The 19,769-nt window shown below is 36.7% G+C and overlaps 1 protein-coding gene and 1 non-coding gene across 4 annotated transcripts in view; both read left to right on the top strand.

The window, feature by feature from the left end:
* Positions 1-19,769, top strand: part of LOC136772941 (uncharacterized) — a 111,776-nt gene that overhangs the window by 78,959 nt on the left and 13,048 nt on the right. For all 3 annotated transcript variants that reach the window (XM_066726207.1, XM_066726206.1, XM_066726205.1), the window contains 2 exons: positions 6,673-6,728; positions 13,434-13,474. In XM_066726207.1, the coding sequence (XP_066582304.1) occupies positions 6,701-6,728; positions 13,434-13,474 (69 nt within the window). In that variant the 5' untranslated portion in view covers positions 6,673-6,700. The remainder of the gene's footprint in view (positions 1-6,672; positions 6,729-13,433; positions 13,475-19,769) is intronic.
* TRNAF-GAA (transfer RNA phenylalanine (anticodon GAA)) lies at positions 2,649-2,721 on the top strand. The gene has a single exon. It is a non-coding gene; the product is annotated as a tRNA-Phe (tRNA).

Below are 19,769 nucleotides of genomic sequence, written 5' to 3'. Positions count from 1 at the left end.
GAGGCTTGTTAATTCTCGTGTAGGGAAAGAAAATGACGGTAGGATGGTAAAAGTTTGATAGGAGTACGTATCAGTGTCGCGTGGCATAAAATGTGAAGCGCATTTTAACGATATATCACGGAGTGGATGTAACTAGATGCGCAGTAGGGGTGCGAGTTCGCCACGGGTATAATTTACGTATACGTAATGCTTCAGTGAAATTCTGTTGAGCATGCAGCACATATATTTCTACGGGGACACATCAGCCGCATACCTGGAGATACTACGGAGTATCCTAACGCGTGCTGCCACAAACACCAATCGATTATCAAACACAACGATAAATCAGAATTATATTTACGGTCCCATAAACTATGAACCATCCAAATGTACTATTATTTTCCGAACGCATAAAGTTATATGATTCGCATTAACCATCGCAAAAACTTTGATATACCGCCACGCGAAGCCCCTGATAAATGGAATTGCGAAAATTTTCATCCACCAAGCAACAAAGTTCCCTGTGCTTTCGCTTCTCCCATTGGAGGATTCTCGCTTTATTAAAATTCTCCACAATTTCCACGTAGAAGCTAATTTGTTTATCAGCACTGTACAATTTTGTAGATGCACAACGTTTGACAATCGTCTTCGTTTACTCGATTTGAAATATTCTATTGCAACGCCAGTCGGCTCTTCTTCAGATATTTTCTTATTTTATCCTGTTAATAATTTTCATCAATGAACTTTCCGGCGGCTTATTCGTTAACTCCACACGCGAAAAATCTGAATTCTGACTTACGTTATTGCACAATGATCACTCCGAGTATACGTTAATCTCGCTTGTAAATCTGGTATTTTGCTTTATCAACATTCCTTTAATCAGTTTACGGTTGAATTGTCATAAAGATGGTTAGTATACACATTCAACATAGTTTATTGACTCTCGATCGGTATTTAACATTCTCAAGAATTTTTTATATTTTAATTGTGAGAAATCTTTTTCAATAACATTAAATTTCAGGGAATGACAATTGGGAGAAAAAACTTTGCAAAGGATTTGAAGGTCTCTTAAATGCAACGGGAGCGGGAATTAGTCTTGGAATAATAAGAGAATAAATGCATGTATCATGGCGTATAATAAGTTCGCATGCAAGATTGACGGTATAATCGCTGTAAAAACTTGTAAGTCTTGTTAATGGCGAGCGTAAAGTTGCCTAATTAGGTTGGAAAGGGTGAGGAGAAAAATATGCAAAATTGTGTTAGGTTTACATTAATAATGCACCACCGGTACATTAAGCGTTTTACATGGGATTTTCGAGCGCCGGTCACGCTTACATTTTTATTGCTTGCGACTATTCAATTAACGGATTCAATGTAGTCAGCGATGCTTTTAAAGGTCGCTTTACTTTCACGATCATGCCGGGCTAAGGTATCCTGGCTGCTATAATATTTTAATGGTATGCAAAGTGTATCGTAAAAGCAAATTCTCGTTCAAAGCGAAGCTCCATTCGCGACGATGAAGATTCTTCCCCTTATCATTTTTCCTATCCGCCACACGTAAACTGCCAGTTTTTTAACCAACTCTTTGCCCATTCACAGACGTTGCTCCTAAGTACGTCTGGATTTTTGATAAACGCATCCCCTTGCCACCTACTTTTACACTCTTAAACCACAATTTTTAATGGAATTTGAGCCTCTTTAAATAGCGACGTAATCTCTTTGTTCTTAATTGGGGAAACTCCAAAAAGTCTGTAACGAAGTTTAAAAGAAAACTAACGAGATTCTATTGTAAGAGGTGGGGAGGGGGACTGATGCGGAGTGGCGAGTTGATAAAATAACGTAATTAGCAGCTAATTAAGAAGGTTCCTTTGGGCTGGGAAGAAAGTGAGCGGAAAAACTGTAGTGAAACAGCGAAACCGTCTGGAATCTCTTGGGATGGTAAGCTTACTTCTAGGAGCGGAGAGGCAATCAGAAGAAAAGAGGGGGATAAAAGGCTCGTAATAATTCATATTTTTAGTAATTAAAATTTGTCATTTTCGATTAATTCACACTATCGTATAATGCATATAAAAAGGTTTCTCTTAATGATCGAGAATTCGTATACGTTTACATTGGTAGTGTGGTAAGAAATTTACTGTTTCAAGAAAAAAACTGCCGTAAAAGGACAATCAGAGTTTACCTTGTCAATTAATTAACACTTCAGTTCTGACCGCTTTAATTGCGAAGCAGCTTTGTATCGTTATTACCTCGAGGTAAATTTAGCAGATCTTAAAATTCTACTTATTTTTTCATGGTTTTCCGCGATAAAAAACACCCTGCTTCGACAACGCTAACACTTTCGCCGAATAATTAGCTTTCAATAATGGGCTTTACGACCAATCAATACCGGTTATTTACTCTCTAAACTTTAAACAGATTGAAATTGAGTAAAAAGTGATTCTTTATACAAAAGCTGAGATTTGCCTTCAAAATTATTTTTTTTTAATATTAAATTTAGATTAGAAATAAATGGTAGATTTATTTTTCAAAATAATATTTAATATAGTTTAAACATTAAGTTTTTAAAAAATGTTTAAATATTTAACTTTTTATATTTACTTTTGATCTAGTATTAGTGTATTACAAGCTCACTGAGTCATATGAATTTATGCGCGATCTAGAACTTGTGAGCCGAAATAGCTCAGTTGGGAGAGCGTTAGACTGAAGATCTAAATGTCCCTGGTTCGATCCCGGGTTTCGGCATTTTTTTTTTCGCAAATACTTAATCTAAAACTCAAAACTGATTATTTGACTAAAATAAATAATTATTGATCAATACTTATTTTTATTGCATGGTAATTTTTTAAATTATAAACGTAATATGTAGTAATTCATATTAGAGCCGTTCATATTATATACTGAAAATTAGTTGCTTTTGTTGTACGTAGCTTACGGTGTCTATAAAATACAATTTTGTTGGTACTCCGGAAAGCATTTGTAAATGAATAAAAGAGACGAGTGGTTAAGCTTATTTCGCATTTAATTGGACGTAAATGGTGGCGCAAAGTAGAAAACTACATTACTACGATTTTTCTAACATTTCGGCATTGAGCTTATACACCTTAATTTTTTCGGAAAAAATCGTACAGAATGAATGAAAGATTATTAAATTCTTGAAAGTTTCAAACATTTCACCTAAATAAATATTAGTTTTGCATTGTAAATGCTTAGGGCATATATATATGTATATATATTCAGAACTTTATAATCTTTAATTTGTCTTGTAGCATTTTTTTTCAAAAAAAGGAAGATTTACCAGTTTTATGAAAAAATATTCTAAAAATGCAACTTTGTACTTTGCAGCATCTTTTACTCCCATGTAAATGGGAAATAAACTTAACCTCTTACTTGTTTGTTATTTTAGAAACGTTTTCCGTCTTAGCAAAGAAATATTTTCTCTATACAAACACCCAAATAAATGTATCCGTATTTTCGAAACCTTTAAATTTATTTATACACACGATGCTTGTTATTGTTGTATGAAAAGCACTACTTTTCTTATAAACAATATTGAATGGACGAAATAAAAAACTATTTTATTGCATTTGGCACATTGCTTAGCGAGATTCTAAGTATAATCCATAAATCGCAGCGGGCGCCGGCGAAAAGTTGGCCTTTTTTAAAGTATAAGGAACTGGCGGTTGGCTTTAGGCCGTAAATCTTGCTGGTTGGTTGGCGAACTGAAGCGAAACTACGGCAAGTGGGACGATAACGCAGGGGTATTTGTATAAAAGCGGAAAAACGATAGATTTCCCATGCGGTACTGGCCACGGACTTCGGGTAAATAACGAAAAACCACTACATTTACCCTTTAGATGTTAAACTTCCCTGATGTCACCTGACATTTTCTCAATTTTACGCTCGAAAAGCGATATTTAGCCTCTCAAACATCACATTGTTCACGACAAAATTACGTGCAAAACTTTTCGCATAATTTTCCGACAAATTAACATTTTATCATTTAAAGGAATTAGCTTTAGCTCGATCGAACGGACGAAGCTGCAAATATTCCAACAGAATTATATAGATTTTATGGCTCGAGGTGCGGGAATTAAGGCGAGTGGCTGATTGATCATTGGATCAGACGGAATAATAGTGCAATTTAGCGTAATAAAAGCGACGGCATCGAGTCGAGATGGACTCTTGAGAGTTATAATTGCTGGAATTGAACTTTCTCGGGAGGATTGTACAGTGGCAGGTGCCGCTATAGTGGCTCGTATACCCAGGGGAAAAGTAAACAGGCCGCGGACACAAAAGCAAAAACGTCCCGGGATAGACTATATAGTCGTGTGGAAAAGAGATAATTTGCTGCAATCGCAGAAAGTCGGACGGTCATGGCTTCGAGATTATAGCCTTCTGCTATTTCTAGCTCCTTATTGTCAACCGTGCACACGAGTCACAGCAATTTAATCGTAACCAACTCGCCATTTTGCAGCAATATTTCCAGTTTATATATAAACCTGATACCATAAGCTAAGTTGTAGTAAACACTGAGCGCTGTTAATAAGTTCTTGCTCTGCTCCAAATTCAAAAATCGCAACATTCTCCATTTTTCCATACCTATATATATATATTTTTTTCATTCTAGTCGATCAATTTTTCAATTTCTTCGCTCTCTAGCACGTTTAATCGCGTCCCAATTGAGAGAGGTTGCGATAAAACGTTGTTCGATAAAAAAATCTCGAAGAATTGCTTTTTTTTCTATAATTGCGGAGAAATTGGGAGTTCACCGAAACCAGTGGATTTGCGATAAATCACACAAGTCGTGTTCTCTGGTTTTCTTTTCTTCTCACGCTTTTACCGTAAAAGAGCGGGGTGTGGAAGAGGCGAAAAAACATTGTTCTTAGCACAATCGTGCAGAAAAATTTAACGACTCCACATGCTCCAAAGTCCCTGCTGTAATCGGCTGCTGGAATGTCGAACGTCCCACAGATCCTGGAAAGTTTATTTATCCGACACAAGCCTCCCTCCTACACCCCCTCTGAATTTATCGCACTGAAATACTTTCGTCAAGTTGATCGTAACGCCGATGGTGCAACATTAATTATGGCCGACAGGTTCTGCGTTTATATTCGTATAATTTCATAATTATCATTTACGCACGTGGTTGTAAACAACAATTGTCAAAGAGTGGAGAATGAAAAAAGTTCCAACATACCCTGGCTACTTGTGCGAGTAATATCAAAATGATTCAGCCGCGCTGTGGCGCGAGATTAAAAGTCACGTCGTTAATTTTTTTTCTCCATTATTTAACAGACCCGTTGGAATTTATAGCAAACCCTGCAGCAAAGGTTATATTTGCAAACTCTTAACTTTCTCTGCTGAGTGAAATAACAAACGAGGAGGGTGAAACATTTTCTGAAACGTTTTGAAAAGTTTGGCCAAGCTTATGGAGAGCTGAGCCAATAGTTTTTGCAAAGACTTTATCGGTTCTTGAGATAACAGCTAGATGACGAGGCACATTTATAATATATGCTGCCATAATTTATCACAATACAGGTCAGTAGAGATTAATTCGGTCGAGTAAATGATTTCTAGACTCGATCACGCCAGCCAAGTCCATCTCGAACAGAGATAAAAGATAAAATCAGATAAAGTTCCTGGTTGCAGTGGGTCACGTACCAACAAGATAGTTTCATCGTTTCTCAATCAACTTTGGAGGAATAATCATAAAAGCCAGCAACATAGTATAACGCGAGGCTAATTGCCAAGAAAAAGAGAGGAAAAAACTGACGAATTTCTACTTCTCCCACAGCTCCTAGCTCGCACGAATCTTAAATTGATTGATGAAAGCGGAGAGATTTCGATTGGATATTACGTTACTCGTGATTAGCTTGCGCGGGAATCGATTGTTGAATACTCGAACCATTACAAATTGTCATCATAGAAAGTTCCTCGGTATATAAATATTGAGAGGCGAAAGTCATAACACGTTATGCAGACGCGTAATCAATATGCTAATGAAGGTCAACACCATGAGTAACTTCCTACATCAATAATAGTTCTCAAGTTTAATAACAAATATTCCATCGAGTACTTAAGTCCCACGTATATTTCAATTATCATTCATTTTCTATATAAACTCAAGCGAACCATACGATCTTGTAATCAAAGAAAGAGTCGAACTCTGCGGTACATTTTTATTTTCGAATGAATCGCGAATCTCTGGACGTACAGATTAGGTGTTTCAAGCTTAATTAGACGCTGTTTGTTAAGGCTATGAAGGAGAGATAACGAAAGACGATTTTCGAAATTTTATGACACCGCGGAGGAAACGGGAAAGATAATGATAGTTTAGTTGGCGAGTCGAAAGCAGATCTCGATTGCGTAACCGGTCGTTTAATATTCAGAAATGCGAATCCCACGTATCGAGAGTAATAACCACGCTGCCACCGTACATATCGAGGAACAAAGACCGGCAGCTAATTGCACTCTTTCCATGCAAATCCAGAACAATCTGTTGGTTTCCATTATATCGAAAGAGATCGAATCGCTCCTCTCTTTTCCTCTTGTTATAGACCCCACGCTCATTTGCAACACATTGTACTTTCAACCTCGTGCCACCAAACTTTCATACGTTTTTATTTCGCCAAAACTAAATTCGTCAACTAATATTATTCATTATTTAACTTGTAATTTCGCTCTTTGTTTTAGGTCGACGAGCAGCAGACGACCGATAACGATGCGCACAGGAATTTTTCTATTACTATGTAAGTACACTTTAATTTTTGTCGAATGATTGTTACACAGAAATTCCTCTATTTTTCCACATCAGTTTTATTTTCCAAATTTCCAGAGAATAATGCAAAAAAGAATATCGTCGTTCGAGTGCAATTTTCCGAAGAATTCGAGCATTACGAGAGGAACTATGTATACGTGAAAAATCGTGTATGGACGAGAATTCGGTGTATTTTTATTAGAGACGGAGGAGGGGTAACGTTATTACCGGTATTCAGCGTCTTCCGGTTCCGCTCCCTCGGGAAGCTCAGGTGCCCCATTGCGGCTTAATTTTCATTGGTGCCATGCAGTCAAGAAATTCAAGCTGAAGGGAAAGCTTCCTCAAGAATCGGTCGCGTAATTTTCATGAGAAAACTCATCCCTCAAGATCAGGCAGATAGAAATCAACTTCCGGAAGGAACTTTTCGTGCTAAAAAATTCTTTTCGACATCCGCTTTCTTAAACTCGTGAAGCAGTCTCAACGGTTGAGAGGGAAGTTTTCTATTCAGTCCTATAGCTCTTGGAAGGTTCTCGAAGATCCTTTGAAGGCTCTACGTGTAAATTAATCCGGCACAGGGTGAATTTGATGGAAGACTGGAAAAGTTCTTACCATCCTTTACAATGAAACTCACTCTGTCACTTCAAAGATCATATTCGTGATAAAATATTCATTGAAAGAGTTAATTACTTCAGTATTTACCCAGCCAATCAGGCCTGGCTTATCGAAAAAATATTAAAAGTAGATTAATATATAATATTATAAAAAAACGCTGAGTGCATTATGAGTGTAATTGAAAGCTAAATTATTAGTTGCCTCGGGGTAATTTCAAATTAATTTTTTATATTTGGATCAGGTTAGTCATACAAGATTGCAAAAATGAGTTGTGTATCTCGGATAATATGCTAATAGATTAATGATAATAATAACCATGATGACTGCGTAGATTAAAAAAGAGAATTTACTTGTAATGACTGATTCGTTGCACGAATCAAGCAGCGCGACTATATAGTTAAACATTATTAAAGAATATTCAATATCTCAATATCGTAATCTTTGTCTCATCAATCTCTCACTTTGCAACTTTTTATCGGGTTTCGATCGGAAATCCATTCGCTTAAACTCAACAGCACGCTCTTCGTGGCTGGCCTCCGCGTCCTTGGGAGCTATCCTGGAGATTGTAGACACAAGGATATACCTTTCTTCAGTTTAGGAGTTGGATCCTTCGAAACTAACAAATCCCCCCAATTTTCCCTTACACTAACTTTGCAATAAACCGATATAATGTAAAAGAACTTTGATTGGAAGAAATTTTTCCTACAACACGTTGAAGACTTTTATTATTATTACGAAGAATAATGCAATGGATTTTTTAAAAGACAAAAGAAACGAAGGTTTTATTGAATTTTAAAACGAGCATTTGTAGTCTCGTGATGAAGCAGGAATAGCCGGAGGCTTGGCTTGTTAGGAAGACAATAGAGTAGTCCTTGAGGACGATGAAGAAGATATGGCAGGGACAGAAGTTATAATCGAGATGTGAAAATCTTAGCCGAGCAATTTTAGATTGTTTATCGCGGGTGTTCCAGCGTCAAAACGTTTGTCCGGAACGTAATTCCCATTGGACGATGATCCATCGACATCTCGCGCAGCGTGGGAGCGTCATGGCATCCTGTCGTTTACCTCTAAAAGTCAAGGATTCGAAGAGCCAAGACGAACTATGGCCAACTTCGGACCGGCTAATACCTCGTCTACTCGGATTTATCGTTGAACGTCCGGCTGGTCTTGGTGAACGTTCATATTCACATTGCGATTAGTCAACATTATCAACAGTCTTATACTCGTTGCAAAATTCATTCACACTTTCGCCAATTAACCGTTCTACTCGTACATTTTTCGATAGTATTAAATTATACAAACATACATTTATTATTATAAGCGATGATGGATCGTTAACTGCTAGCATCATTTTTATCAAAGGATTTAAATAGGTCTGTGGACATCCTTTTTTAAACAAGATTAGTTTTCAGCAAAATTTATTCTTTTGGGTTTTGATCTTTCGATTCAGCACCAGCAACAATATTGCTGGCTGATTTAATCCACACTGAACATACCATGCAAGATGAATAATCATTACTCTAGCTTGTCATTGACCGGTGTTTAACGTTCTGCCATTATTACAGTAATTGCACAGTAATGGCTATTTGTAATTCAACTACGGAGTATTAGCTAAAATGACTGGGTTTCCATATATTTTAGATCAGTTCCGAAAGTGACCACTCAGTCTTTCCTCCACCACCAATCCTCGGATCGATTGTTAGAGTAAAAACAATTTGCATTGTTTATTTTATTCACCAGCTCGTGTGAAATGATTTATACTATCTCCATTTCACTCATTCTCTATATAGATATTGTTTCAAAATCAACATATGAGCTGCATTAAATATTTACCACGCTAGCATTATTTACGATAAACCGACCAAATCTGAAAATCCCTATTATACAATGTTTATAACATGATGTTGGAGGTAACGCGTTTTCGTGGGGATTATTAAATTTACCATGGATTCATTCTTAAACGTAAAATTTTTTATTTGGTTCCAACAACAAGTCACCACTATCGGAAGCTTTATGGAAGCACTGACAGTCAGATTGGTGTTCGTATGCTTAATAGAATACGAAAAAATTTAATTATCTCGGATTTTATGAAAAATGGATGAAAAAATGTTGATATTGAAGGAGAATTGAAAGTTGTGGTCACGAACTCTTGGCGACAAAGATAATAAAAGCTATCCGATGTTGGTTGAGGTGGTGGGTTAAAAGGGGTTAAAACGCATACGCGACAGATTGTCGGAGGGGTGGCATAAAACGGAGGAGAAAGTTTTAACGAGCGGAACAACGTTCTTTTCTACGTAGCGCGTGTTATCCCGTAACCGTTGGCACTTTTCAGCAGACTCGTTCAGACTTTAGCGTTTTCAGTCAGTGGAAAGAATGAACCAAATAAGAGAACGCCTTACGATCGGAAACAAGGAGAGGAAGTCTACTGTAACTGCCAATTACGTCAGCGATAAGTATCGCGAGAATTCACATTACAGAATTCGACCATTAAACCGATACCTCCAACGTTCCTGACGCATCGTCACGTAACCGTTTTGTAACAGCTCCCTTTTACAATTATGCAATTTTCTAGGTCATCCCACATCGCTTGGTCCATATCCTACACTCGAAACATCTATTTAACGTATACCGAAAATTATCGTTCGCATAATTCGCATATACCAATCTTTTCTGTCGATAAAATGTAGTTCTCTTTAAATTATTCAATTGCAAAATTTTAACTGGACTTTGGTTTAAATTCTTAATTTTTCATTTTTACTGCGGGGTTTCTGTTTGCAGAGAATTATTCATTACAAAGTTAATTATATGTGATCGTAGGAACCAAATGGGTCAGATTCTAACGCGTTTGTCGGAAATTCAATAATAGTCGTATTTCCATATTCCAATGGCTGATAATTATTTGATGATATATTCTAGTTAGTTTAACTGTCTTTAAACTTTAATGTTTTGGAGATAATGAAGTGAGAATTGTAGAAGGTATAATTAAAGGCTAATTTCAATTCAAGAGACAGCTGTCTATTATAACCAACAGTGATAGTTCTTAATAGACACCGTGCGCGAAATACAACGATAGAGAAGTGAGAAAGTGTTGTTTTTGTACGTGTATAGAATGCACAATGAAAAACTGTAAAAATTTAACGATAGACAAAGCTATTAGCAAGTTTTTCACTGTGCTTTTCGTATACATTCACAGCAATACACTCACTCTCACTTCTGCACCGTTGTATTTCGCGCACGATGTCTATATTGTAATAAAATTGTCTGCCTGCACAGGTTAGCCTATATTACACCGAAGGTAAAATCGGCCACAGCCGATAGAAGCTGCTACCAGCGAAAGAATTAATTATCGAGTGTAAGAGATAAAAAATTCACGAGTGGCGCGACTTTCAACGGAAGGTCGATTTTCAAGCGACCTTTGAAGACTCTTCAGTATTATTAACAAACTGGGTCAAACGTTAAATATAAATGCTTAGACGAATGATTTTAAAACACGAACTCTCTGAATTAATAATCGTCTTCTTCGAGTGCCTTAAAAATGAATATATACATTTAAAATCATAATTAGTGACATTTAGAGTACTACATTTAAATCCCTATGAGAAAGGATTATTGAAATTTGTAACCAAGAATTTTTCAAGCCATAGAAACTTTAACGTACGCTTTATATATGTATACATGTCTGAATTTTTGGTTATTAAACTGGTGCTTGGAACGTTTGGTGGAAAACGATGTTTGTACTGGATAAACACAATTTATGCATATGAGTTGCGAATTGGATTCTAAGTTGACTATATTGCACGTTCCTGTTCTGACCAGCTTCGAATTTACGGAGATTTTGGAGTATTGGTAAGCCGCTGATTTCCTTTTATTGGTGGGAGAGCTGGCTGCTGGGCTGGGATATGCTCAGTAGGGAGTATGGTGGATGCTGAAACACTGGGTTGCTGCCAGGTTTTTCCAGCAATTTATTTGCGGTGGTATCGATAGACACGTCAGAGATAAGCTGGAAGAGCTAAAATCGATTACTCTTACTCCTCCCCCATCTACCCCCTCATAAAAATAATATTTTTCGATTATTGTTCGCTTCATTCTCTTTATATATTCTCCCTATACCTTTCAATTATGATCTGCAATACAAAACCTGAAAATGTTTATTATTTTCTTTATCATTCTACCATTTCTCTCTACTTGCCCTTCATTCTCATCACAGAAATAAAATAAAAAACTTTGCTTTATATTTTCTCGCTTCATTTAACGGTAAATCCACCGCCTTGATAAATGCCAAAGAAGCTGCAATAGAAAGTTGATTTATAATTCATTCTTCCTAGTTTATACATTTAATCATGGGGCTTTGGTTGTTTAGTGGTTATTTTTTATCGAATAATTAATATTCAATGGATTATTAGCTTCTCTAATGAAACTTTCACCGCAATAGATGCAATTGCCATAAGAAGATAACGTAACTTCGTTTTCACTTTAACCTTTTCTTGTTTGCTCGTGCTCTTCTAAGGTTCGATTGTTTTAAAATTCTCTGATTTGCTTAAATTATAAGCAGTCACACTTGAACTTCCTCCATTCAGGAAAGAAATAATTTTCAAATCATTTGACTTTTGGTTTAGTCAGGGATTCCGGCTTATTTATGGTATTTTGTATATGTAGATATTTCGTGCATTTTCCACCCGGTTGCAGTCGAGAAGTTTCGCAGTAGGTAAGATGCTGGAAAGCAGCTTTGTTTGGTGAGGAATCGATAGCCAAGGAGACGGGTTTGCGAACGGCTGCTCTGAGCTTATGAGGCGTGAGAGAGCTTCCTTTCCTTTCCCAGCGTGGTGACTACAGTAACGACTCGAATATTCTTTTTTGCACATCCTCGTTGAAACATATCAAATGTGAAATATTTATAAACTGATAATATACGACAAACAAAAATACACGCTTCCTCCTCACTATTCTTAACTTTCGGGGTAAAATAGAGACAGTACAATGGTGACTCGCTCGATTTCATTTCGGTTTAACGCGGGGTTTCTGGAGGCCTCAATTTTTTCAAGCAAAGCTTTGAAATTTCAACTGCAAAGCTTTGTCATTTCGCTTTGAAGTTGGCACATATATGGACAGAATTTCAAGATCACAAACCAAATTCTATCAAGTAATAAATAATAGCTAGCGTATCGCTGGATATATCGTGAAAAATGTAAATAACATTTTGCATTAGAGCTCTTAAGCTCGATAAAAGGATGAAATTTAGAATACTGGGATTTGATAAAAGTTGCCTGGGAAACCTTTATTCGCTGTATCCATCCAAACGCTCGGATATGGAATCCTCCAATCGGAGTAAACTATCAATCCTGTATCTTCTTTTCTATGTTTGGAGAATCGAAGGAAAGATCGAACACGCGTCCGCTTCAATCCAAATCTGTCCCGTTTGTCAATATCTAACTTTTATATATGATAAAAAAATTCATATAGAGTTTTTGCAATTGGATTATTATTAAAATAAGATTTGTAATAAAAATATGCTTGTGCTTAAATAATTTCAGGATATAATGTTTATGGGAAATATCGATAGACAAATAATTTTCTCCTGTTAGAACGTAACGGTAATGGACGATTTAAATTTTGGTTCGAACGTGGTGTTGTTATTTAATTAATGGCATTAAGCCACACGGGGCTTAGAGAAGGCCGATTAGTTTTACATAATCAATTGAGTCAACGGTATTGTGCGGTAAATCATCCAGCTCATGTCCAATTAACGCCATGGAATACAAGCAGACGCATCTGCAAGGGTTCCAGGGTAAATTGAACCCTCGATCGAACGATAATTAATTGCACGAAACTTCTCCATTTCCAGCAAGATTCAATTTTACTACCCACTGACGCTTCAAGATTTACTTGCTTTCCCTCAATGCCTTCCAAAGCCATACATTTTCTCCACGTTTCCCAACTTAATCAATGACCCTATCTTTGTATGATGTATTTTTGAAAAAATCGACTAAATTCAATAAATTACCTACTCATTTTTCACCTTGTGGCTTGGTGTTACAGATTAAGTGACCCGAGGTTGTTTAAATTTTAATTTCTGTTTCTCTTTCAGGTGTAGCAGTTACCTTTACGCCTGGACACTGCGAGACAAAGGTGAGTCTCTTGACCATTTTATCATACGAATTTACTGTTGCCTTACGTCAAAATTATTCATATTTTTTATTCCTGACGCTAAACTTTTTTTAGCTCCTGTCATTGTAACAGTTATTTTTCTCGTTTATTCCACCCTCATCTAGGGATGATTGTATACCATTTTTCTATTATCTTTGAACTTTCTCAACAACTGCATATCCTCGTCCAGTACAATAATTTCACAAAAAGTTTCATTTCAGTGTTGAAAAAGCAGATATTTCGCGAGCATAATATGGAATTTAGGAGAGCTTTTTACTGGTCGAATGGGGACGTTTAAATTTATTTATATTCGAAGCTGAAAAATTTAACACGCTAGTGGACGCACGGTGTAAAAATCATTCATACGTGATATTGAATTGATTCTGTAAAAGGCCGAGGATCGAATGTGCGTGATGCTTTTTCTGCAACAGTGAGCCAATTTAATGGATGTAGCAGGTGCTTATGTGAATGATTGATGCAACTTAACTTCCCGAAGGAGCGTAAAGTTTTTCCATTAAAACTTAGTCGCCCAAATGTTTGCAATGGAAACTACGCAGGATTTATTGATCGGACCTTCCTAGGCAATAATTGATTCCTTGAGTAAATGCTGAGGTCCACTTGATACAATCTTTTCAATCGCATTCAAAGTAATACGATATGCTCATTCTGCCAGCTTCTCCATGAAAAATAATCTCACCTCAGAGGGATTTTATCGTTCAGTTGTATAATGTCACACAGAGAAGTGACAATTCAATTTTTTAATATATAAAAATTTAGAAAAATAGATACAATATACAATCAGAAACATCAAATGCTTCTACTTTCTCATACAAATTCGCTCCCCCACTTTTGTAGTCATTTGTTTTTGTTATTTCTTTAAAATACGTCACACAGTTGTTAAATAATTATATTGAATAATACTAGGTGTATAAATGAGTGTGACAAAGGAGCAACGGATAAGGGAAGACAGAAAAAATAATGAGAGAAATATTTATATATATGAATCATTCGCTATTTTTAACTAATATGCATTATAATAAATTATAGTATCTCGTTTCATTTGAGATTGACAAACTCATTGAGCTACCTTGCCAGTTCCTTTGGGATAAATTTCTATATCGTTCGAGCGAGTATTTGGGTTCCTCTGGTGGTTTCTGCGCGCTAGTGCGCTCGCTCGGCTTTTATTCTGCACTTTCGAGAGCCATTCCATAATACCATTGCATCACGAATATCCTATTGTTTCAACAATCTGATCCACAAGTCCGTGCACCGGAAGCTCGACGCTTCGTTCTCGAAGATAACGCGGATGTGCATGCTGAAACCAGCGGCAAATACACCAATGTAACAGCGAAAAATATTCAACTGTCAAATTTTATCCAGAATTTCGGAAGGTAAAATATCGTCCGCCCTGAAAAAGCACGAGGACCCTCTGTTTTATAAAGTATCATAATTCCAGCCACGGTTCTGTCCTTATTTCACTCAGGGAGCCCGGAGATATGGAAAATCGCGAATTCGTCTGGAATATTCGTGGATACCCGTGGTATATACCATAAAGGCAAAGAGCGAATTTGAATTTTCAGCTCGCAGCTACCGAGGATACCCCTGTTTCTGAGAAGTGATTTCTGCGTAAGACTCGTTTAATACGATAAGTATTCTCTCACGAGTAGAGCTTTAAAACATCATGAGTAAAAAAGAAAATCAGTAGTAAACCATATCTGAGGAATGTATTTGGAATTCTTTTGTCATTAATTACTGTCGAAACCTTTCATCGATATGTATATTAAATTCCATCGATGAAGGAATCAGGGCAAAGTTCCAAAGAGAGAGAGAGAAAGAGAGAGTATATGAATCACTATCGAGGAGTTTGCAAGACCAATATATCTCTCGAGTTCCGGAATTCTTTTAAGCGTGAGTAATATTTAAATGGAAGATCGAAGAAAGGAGGAAAACCTGACCTTATAAGGATGCTTGAGAGAGAAATATATATATATATATATATATATATTTTTGTGTGGTTGGTCGAAATAGGGAAGAAGTGGCGATTCGCGAGAAGTCGTAATGAAAGAAAGCGAGACGCAATAAAAGGGAGCAATAAAGGGGAGCAACGAGAGGGAGGGGATAGAGATAAATAAAGGAAAGTATGAGAAAATGGAAGAGGAATAGGAATACTTGTTATGCGGAGTCTGACAGGTAGCGGGAATCGTTGAAGATGGGTAGAGTGGTGGGTTATGGTGGTGAGTGGGAGGGGGAGGAAGGGGGGGGGGGGTGGAGAGATAGAAAAGATGGCAAGTCTGTACTCCGTACCCGAGAGGAAAGGGGGTACAGAGAAATGCAAAGTCAGGTGGCGAGAGGAGGCCACGAATGCAAATCAGCAAAGCAGCTTGTTGGAAATTGTGGCAACTGCTACGTCGTACCGAGAGGTCAGGTGATTCAAGCTCCTCGCACACTCTCAACTCCCACAACTTTCGATAAAAGCGCGCGCAGCAACGAGTGGGTAAACCTGTATCGACTAAAATCCACAAAGCGATATCGTATCGTCATTCCATAAAAAAGAGTAGCCAGGATGAAAATTTATGTGATAATATCGCTAGGAAAATGTTTGTATTTGCAATAAAGATGAAAAGTTGATAGAGGTGAAGATGAATGATTTTTTTATATAGGTGTTTGGAAAACACGATTCCTCTAATCTCATTTCCGAATGGCAGAAATAAATTTGGTGGAATTTGACAATGTTACTGGAGAGTGGTCTATCAGGGGTACAGGTGACGAAGCGAATGGTGCAACCAAGGTGGAAAGTTTGAATGAGTTTCCGTTACGGAACAATACGTGCGTGAGATCGACAAGTGGCAAGAGGAAGAGGAATTACCACTACTTAGTCGATACTTAAATGGAGGAACGTCCTCTGTCGGAAGATGTGAGGACACCGTTGACCGGGCAGTCATTGTTTCCAGCCAGCCAAGGGGACGATAGTTTTATGTCCATTCCTCCCCGATCGATCTCGATTCCCCTGCAACGCTCAGAAATCAGGTTTAGCTTTTCACGACTCTGGCAATAATAATAACACTTAGACTTTATCTCTGCTAGCACATCAATGAAATTCGTAAAAACTGTCGACGAACGACCGTAATAAAATCTTTGCCGACACCGAAGCAGTAATTAAAATCTTTGAAGCAAAGAACCGATCGTGATCCGATTTTCTAATTCAATCGCTTTCGTTACGCCCAGCAGTAAGAAACAAGAGCTTTGTCGCAACACTGACAATAGCAACACTGAATCCAGATCTCTGAACAATCCGCGGAAGGTATTGTTAAAAATAGTGATTTAAGAACAGGCGAGGAGAATTACAATTTTTAGAGCAGAGGCTTAGGGTGATCCAAATTTCGAGCCATGTCCATTATCTTTGGTGTTACAACCACACTGGGGAGACCTGTCGCAATACTGCAAAATCCTGGATCCAGATTTTCGAGCAAGTTAGAAACGAGCTGCTCAAGGAAGGAAGGGGACTTACGAATGAGTGAGAACAATTAAACCAGTGGCAGGGAAACGAATGCGACTAACATTGTAAATTACAATCTCAGTTTTCTTTATTACGCCTAATGAGAAATGGGAAGTTTGTCGCAATACCGGTAACATTTAACACTTTGCAGCCAGATCTCACAAGCTTCGGAGAACAAAGTGACTTGAGAATGAACGGGAACAATTAGTGATTTGGGCCATTTCGCTCGTCGACTGGAATAAATTTTATTTGGCATAAAATTAAAGCATTGTTGCCATAATTGAAACCGGATAGATTGGTCAAAAGGAAACGCTATAACAACCACCGAGTTGCGGTTTTCGCTAGATTGATGGTGAGCGATAAATGGTAATTCGCTAATTTGCGTTGACGTAATATTATAATTATGGTTGCATTTCCAATTAATTATTTATTACATATTAGCCTTATTGCGCCACGATATCATTAACAGATCCGTAACGTTGTTAAATATAGTATATTATATATTACCCAATAAGTTTCATTCTTCGGTATGAGCTATCGATTTATAAAATTATGTTGAAACATTGTTTATCGAAGGAAATCCTTTTTTTTCATACTGTTAGTTTTTTCAACGAAGATTTTTTTATGAATGATAAATGATGGTCTTTGCAGGGTGTCAGAGACTAGTTATACGCTCCATTTTTTTTCAAAAACCAATCATTTTTGTAGGAAAACATTTTATACAAAAGTTGTATGGTGATTTGACCTTGAGATACATGGTAAAGGAATTATAAAGGTCATATTGAGTTTTTTTTTAAATGGAACACCTTAAATATTATCACATGTTCTTGTAGCTGACTTCAATCCGTATTTTAATTTTTTTCATTTCAACCAGACATTTAAAGAATATTTCGATTTGAAACTGCATATAAATGTTGGTTTGGCTGACATAGTTTCCACGACCGCTACGCATAGGCGCACGTAATCACTCATCTTTTTTTTAATTTCAAATCGAAATATCTAATGAACGAGTGGATAAAAGGAGAAAGTGAAATATGGTTAAGGGAGCTTTTGAGATCATGCACCCGTAAGAATATCTATTGAATAAAATATAATGTGTTAGATTTAAAAGACCCAAGGTGACATTTATAGTTTCTTCAACACGCCACCCAAGGTCAAACCAAGAGCACTTGCTTGTCATGTTTCCTTCAAAACCATACAATTTTGGTAAAAAATCTTTTTCTCTAAAATAATTAGTCTTTGAATGAAGAGAGATGTACGAATAATATTGTCAGACATTCTGTATATAAGATAATTTTTTCTCGTGGAAATAACGGTTGATATTGGTTTATGAGACAAACCGAATATTTAACGTGATTTTTAACGTCAGTTTCAGGAGGGATAAATTAGATTAATTATTATAAATGAATTAAATATTGAAAAATTCCAGCTACTCTCTCTAAACCACGGCTCTCCCATATAATATTGCTGGCTTGCCACTGTGGGACAGTATCGATTAAACTATAGTTTAGCTCATATTTCACGTCGCTGAAAATTCGGTTTGCGTTACTTCACTGTAGGTTTAGCTTGATTCGCCAATCTGAAATCGCTGCGCATCTACAAAAAAAAGTAAAAATTCTCTCCACCAATCGTTAAATTAATATTTATAACACACGCTTGCCTGTATTTTATTTGCCCAAACAACACAGACAAACCCTTATTGTATTATTCATTTTAAAACTCAACATCGATACTATTTAATTAGTAAATCTTTTTTTCCTGATTACATTATATCATTCTAATAGGCCCTCGACACTGTACAGAGGAGACTGAAACTTGAGGAAACTTTCCCCCTGAGTTTTTTGCGACATTGAGATGAAATTTATGCCCCAAAGGAAGTAAGTAATTATTGTGATCGTGAAATGTTTTGCCTCATTGCGTCAGTTTTGAATTTTTATTGGCTAATATTATTATTTTGCAATATTTAAGGTAGTGCAATAATTATTACTCAGTAATTCACGTATTTTCCCATTCTATGAAATTAATACAAAATTAATAATACTGTTTATTTATCTAATATCCACTTTAATATTCCATGTAATTCGCGAGTGAGTTTGAAATTTTTTAAAGCATTCTATATTTATTTATTGAAGATATGTGAATTATTTTCGAGAGAAATAACTATTTGGAGGTGCAATTTTTTGGGGTAAGAGAGATTTTCACGGGATTCCTGAGGACCAAAAGGAGTTTTCGAGCATTAAATCACGCGTGGGTCAAATTGGCTTTGGATTTAAGTAGATTTGGCTAAACCGGGGAACTAAAGTGGCCAAAATACCAGCTCACCGCTATTCGTATTTACATACAGAAGCGATTTATGTACGATGACTTAATGGCGACAGCGTTGAACTTCGGCATATACGCTTCCGGTGTAATAATGGTCGAACGTTATTCCGCCCCAACAGTTTTGGCAAAGCTTGAGCGACGTTGCAGGAAACCCAATCAAACTTTCGTCAGTTGGGGGTTACAAATCGCTGCGGATTTACTTGGTCACGCACAAAGAGATAATTCGATAAATTTCACCCTCTCTATCATCCCTAATTTCTCAAAGTAATTAAACCAACGTTCCCGAGAACAATTGTATCAATCGATGTAACGTATATATAAATTTTATACAAACTGCTCGATAAAAATTAAATTGACCTTCTTGTAACGTCTAGCGTACAAATTTACAGATAAAACATGAGAATGTTTCCTGGTGTAAAATAAAATATATCCGGTTTCTTTATTACCTTATAAAGCTTT

This window comes from Prorops nasuta, unplaced genomic scaffold, assembly GCF_024137725.1.
Source record: "Prorops nasuta isolate Cenicafe-Biocafe unplaced genomic scaffold, Cenicafe_Pnas_1.2 PNAS00004, whole genome shotgun sequence".
Taxonomy (NCBI): domain Eukaryota; kingdom Metazoa; phylum Arthropoda; class Insecta; order Hymenoptera; family Bethylidae; genus Prorops; species Prorops nasuta.
The sequence above is the reverse complement of the archived record's forward strand: the minus strand, read 5'-3'. Positions and strand labels throughout refer to the sequence as shown.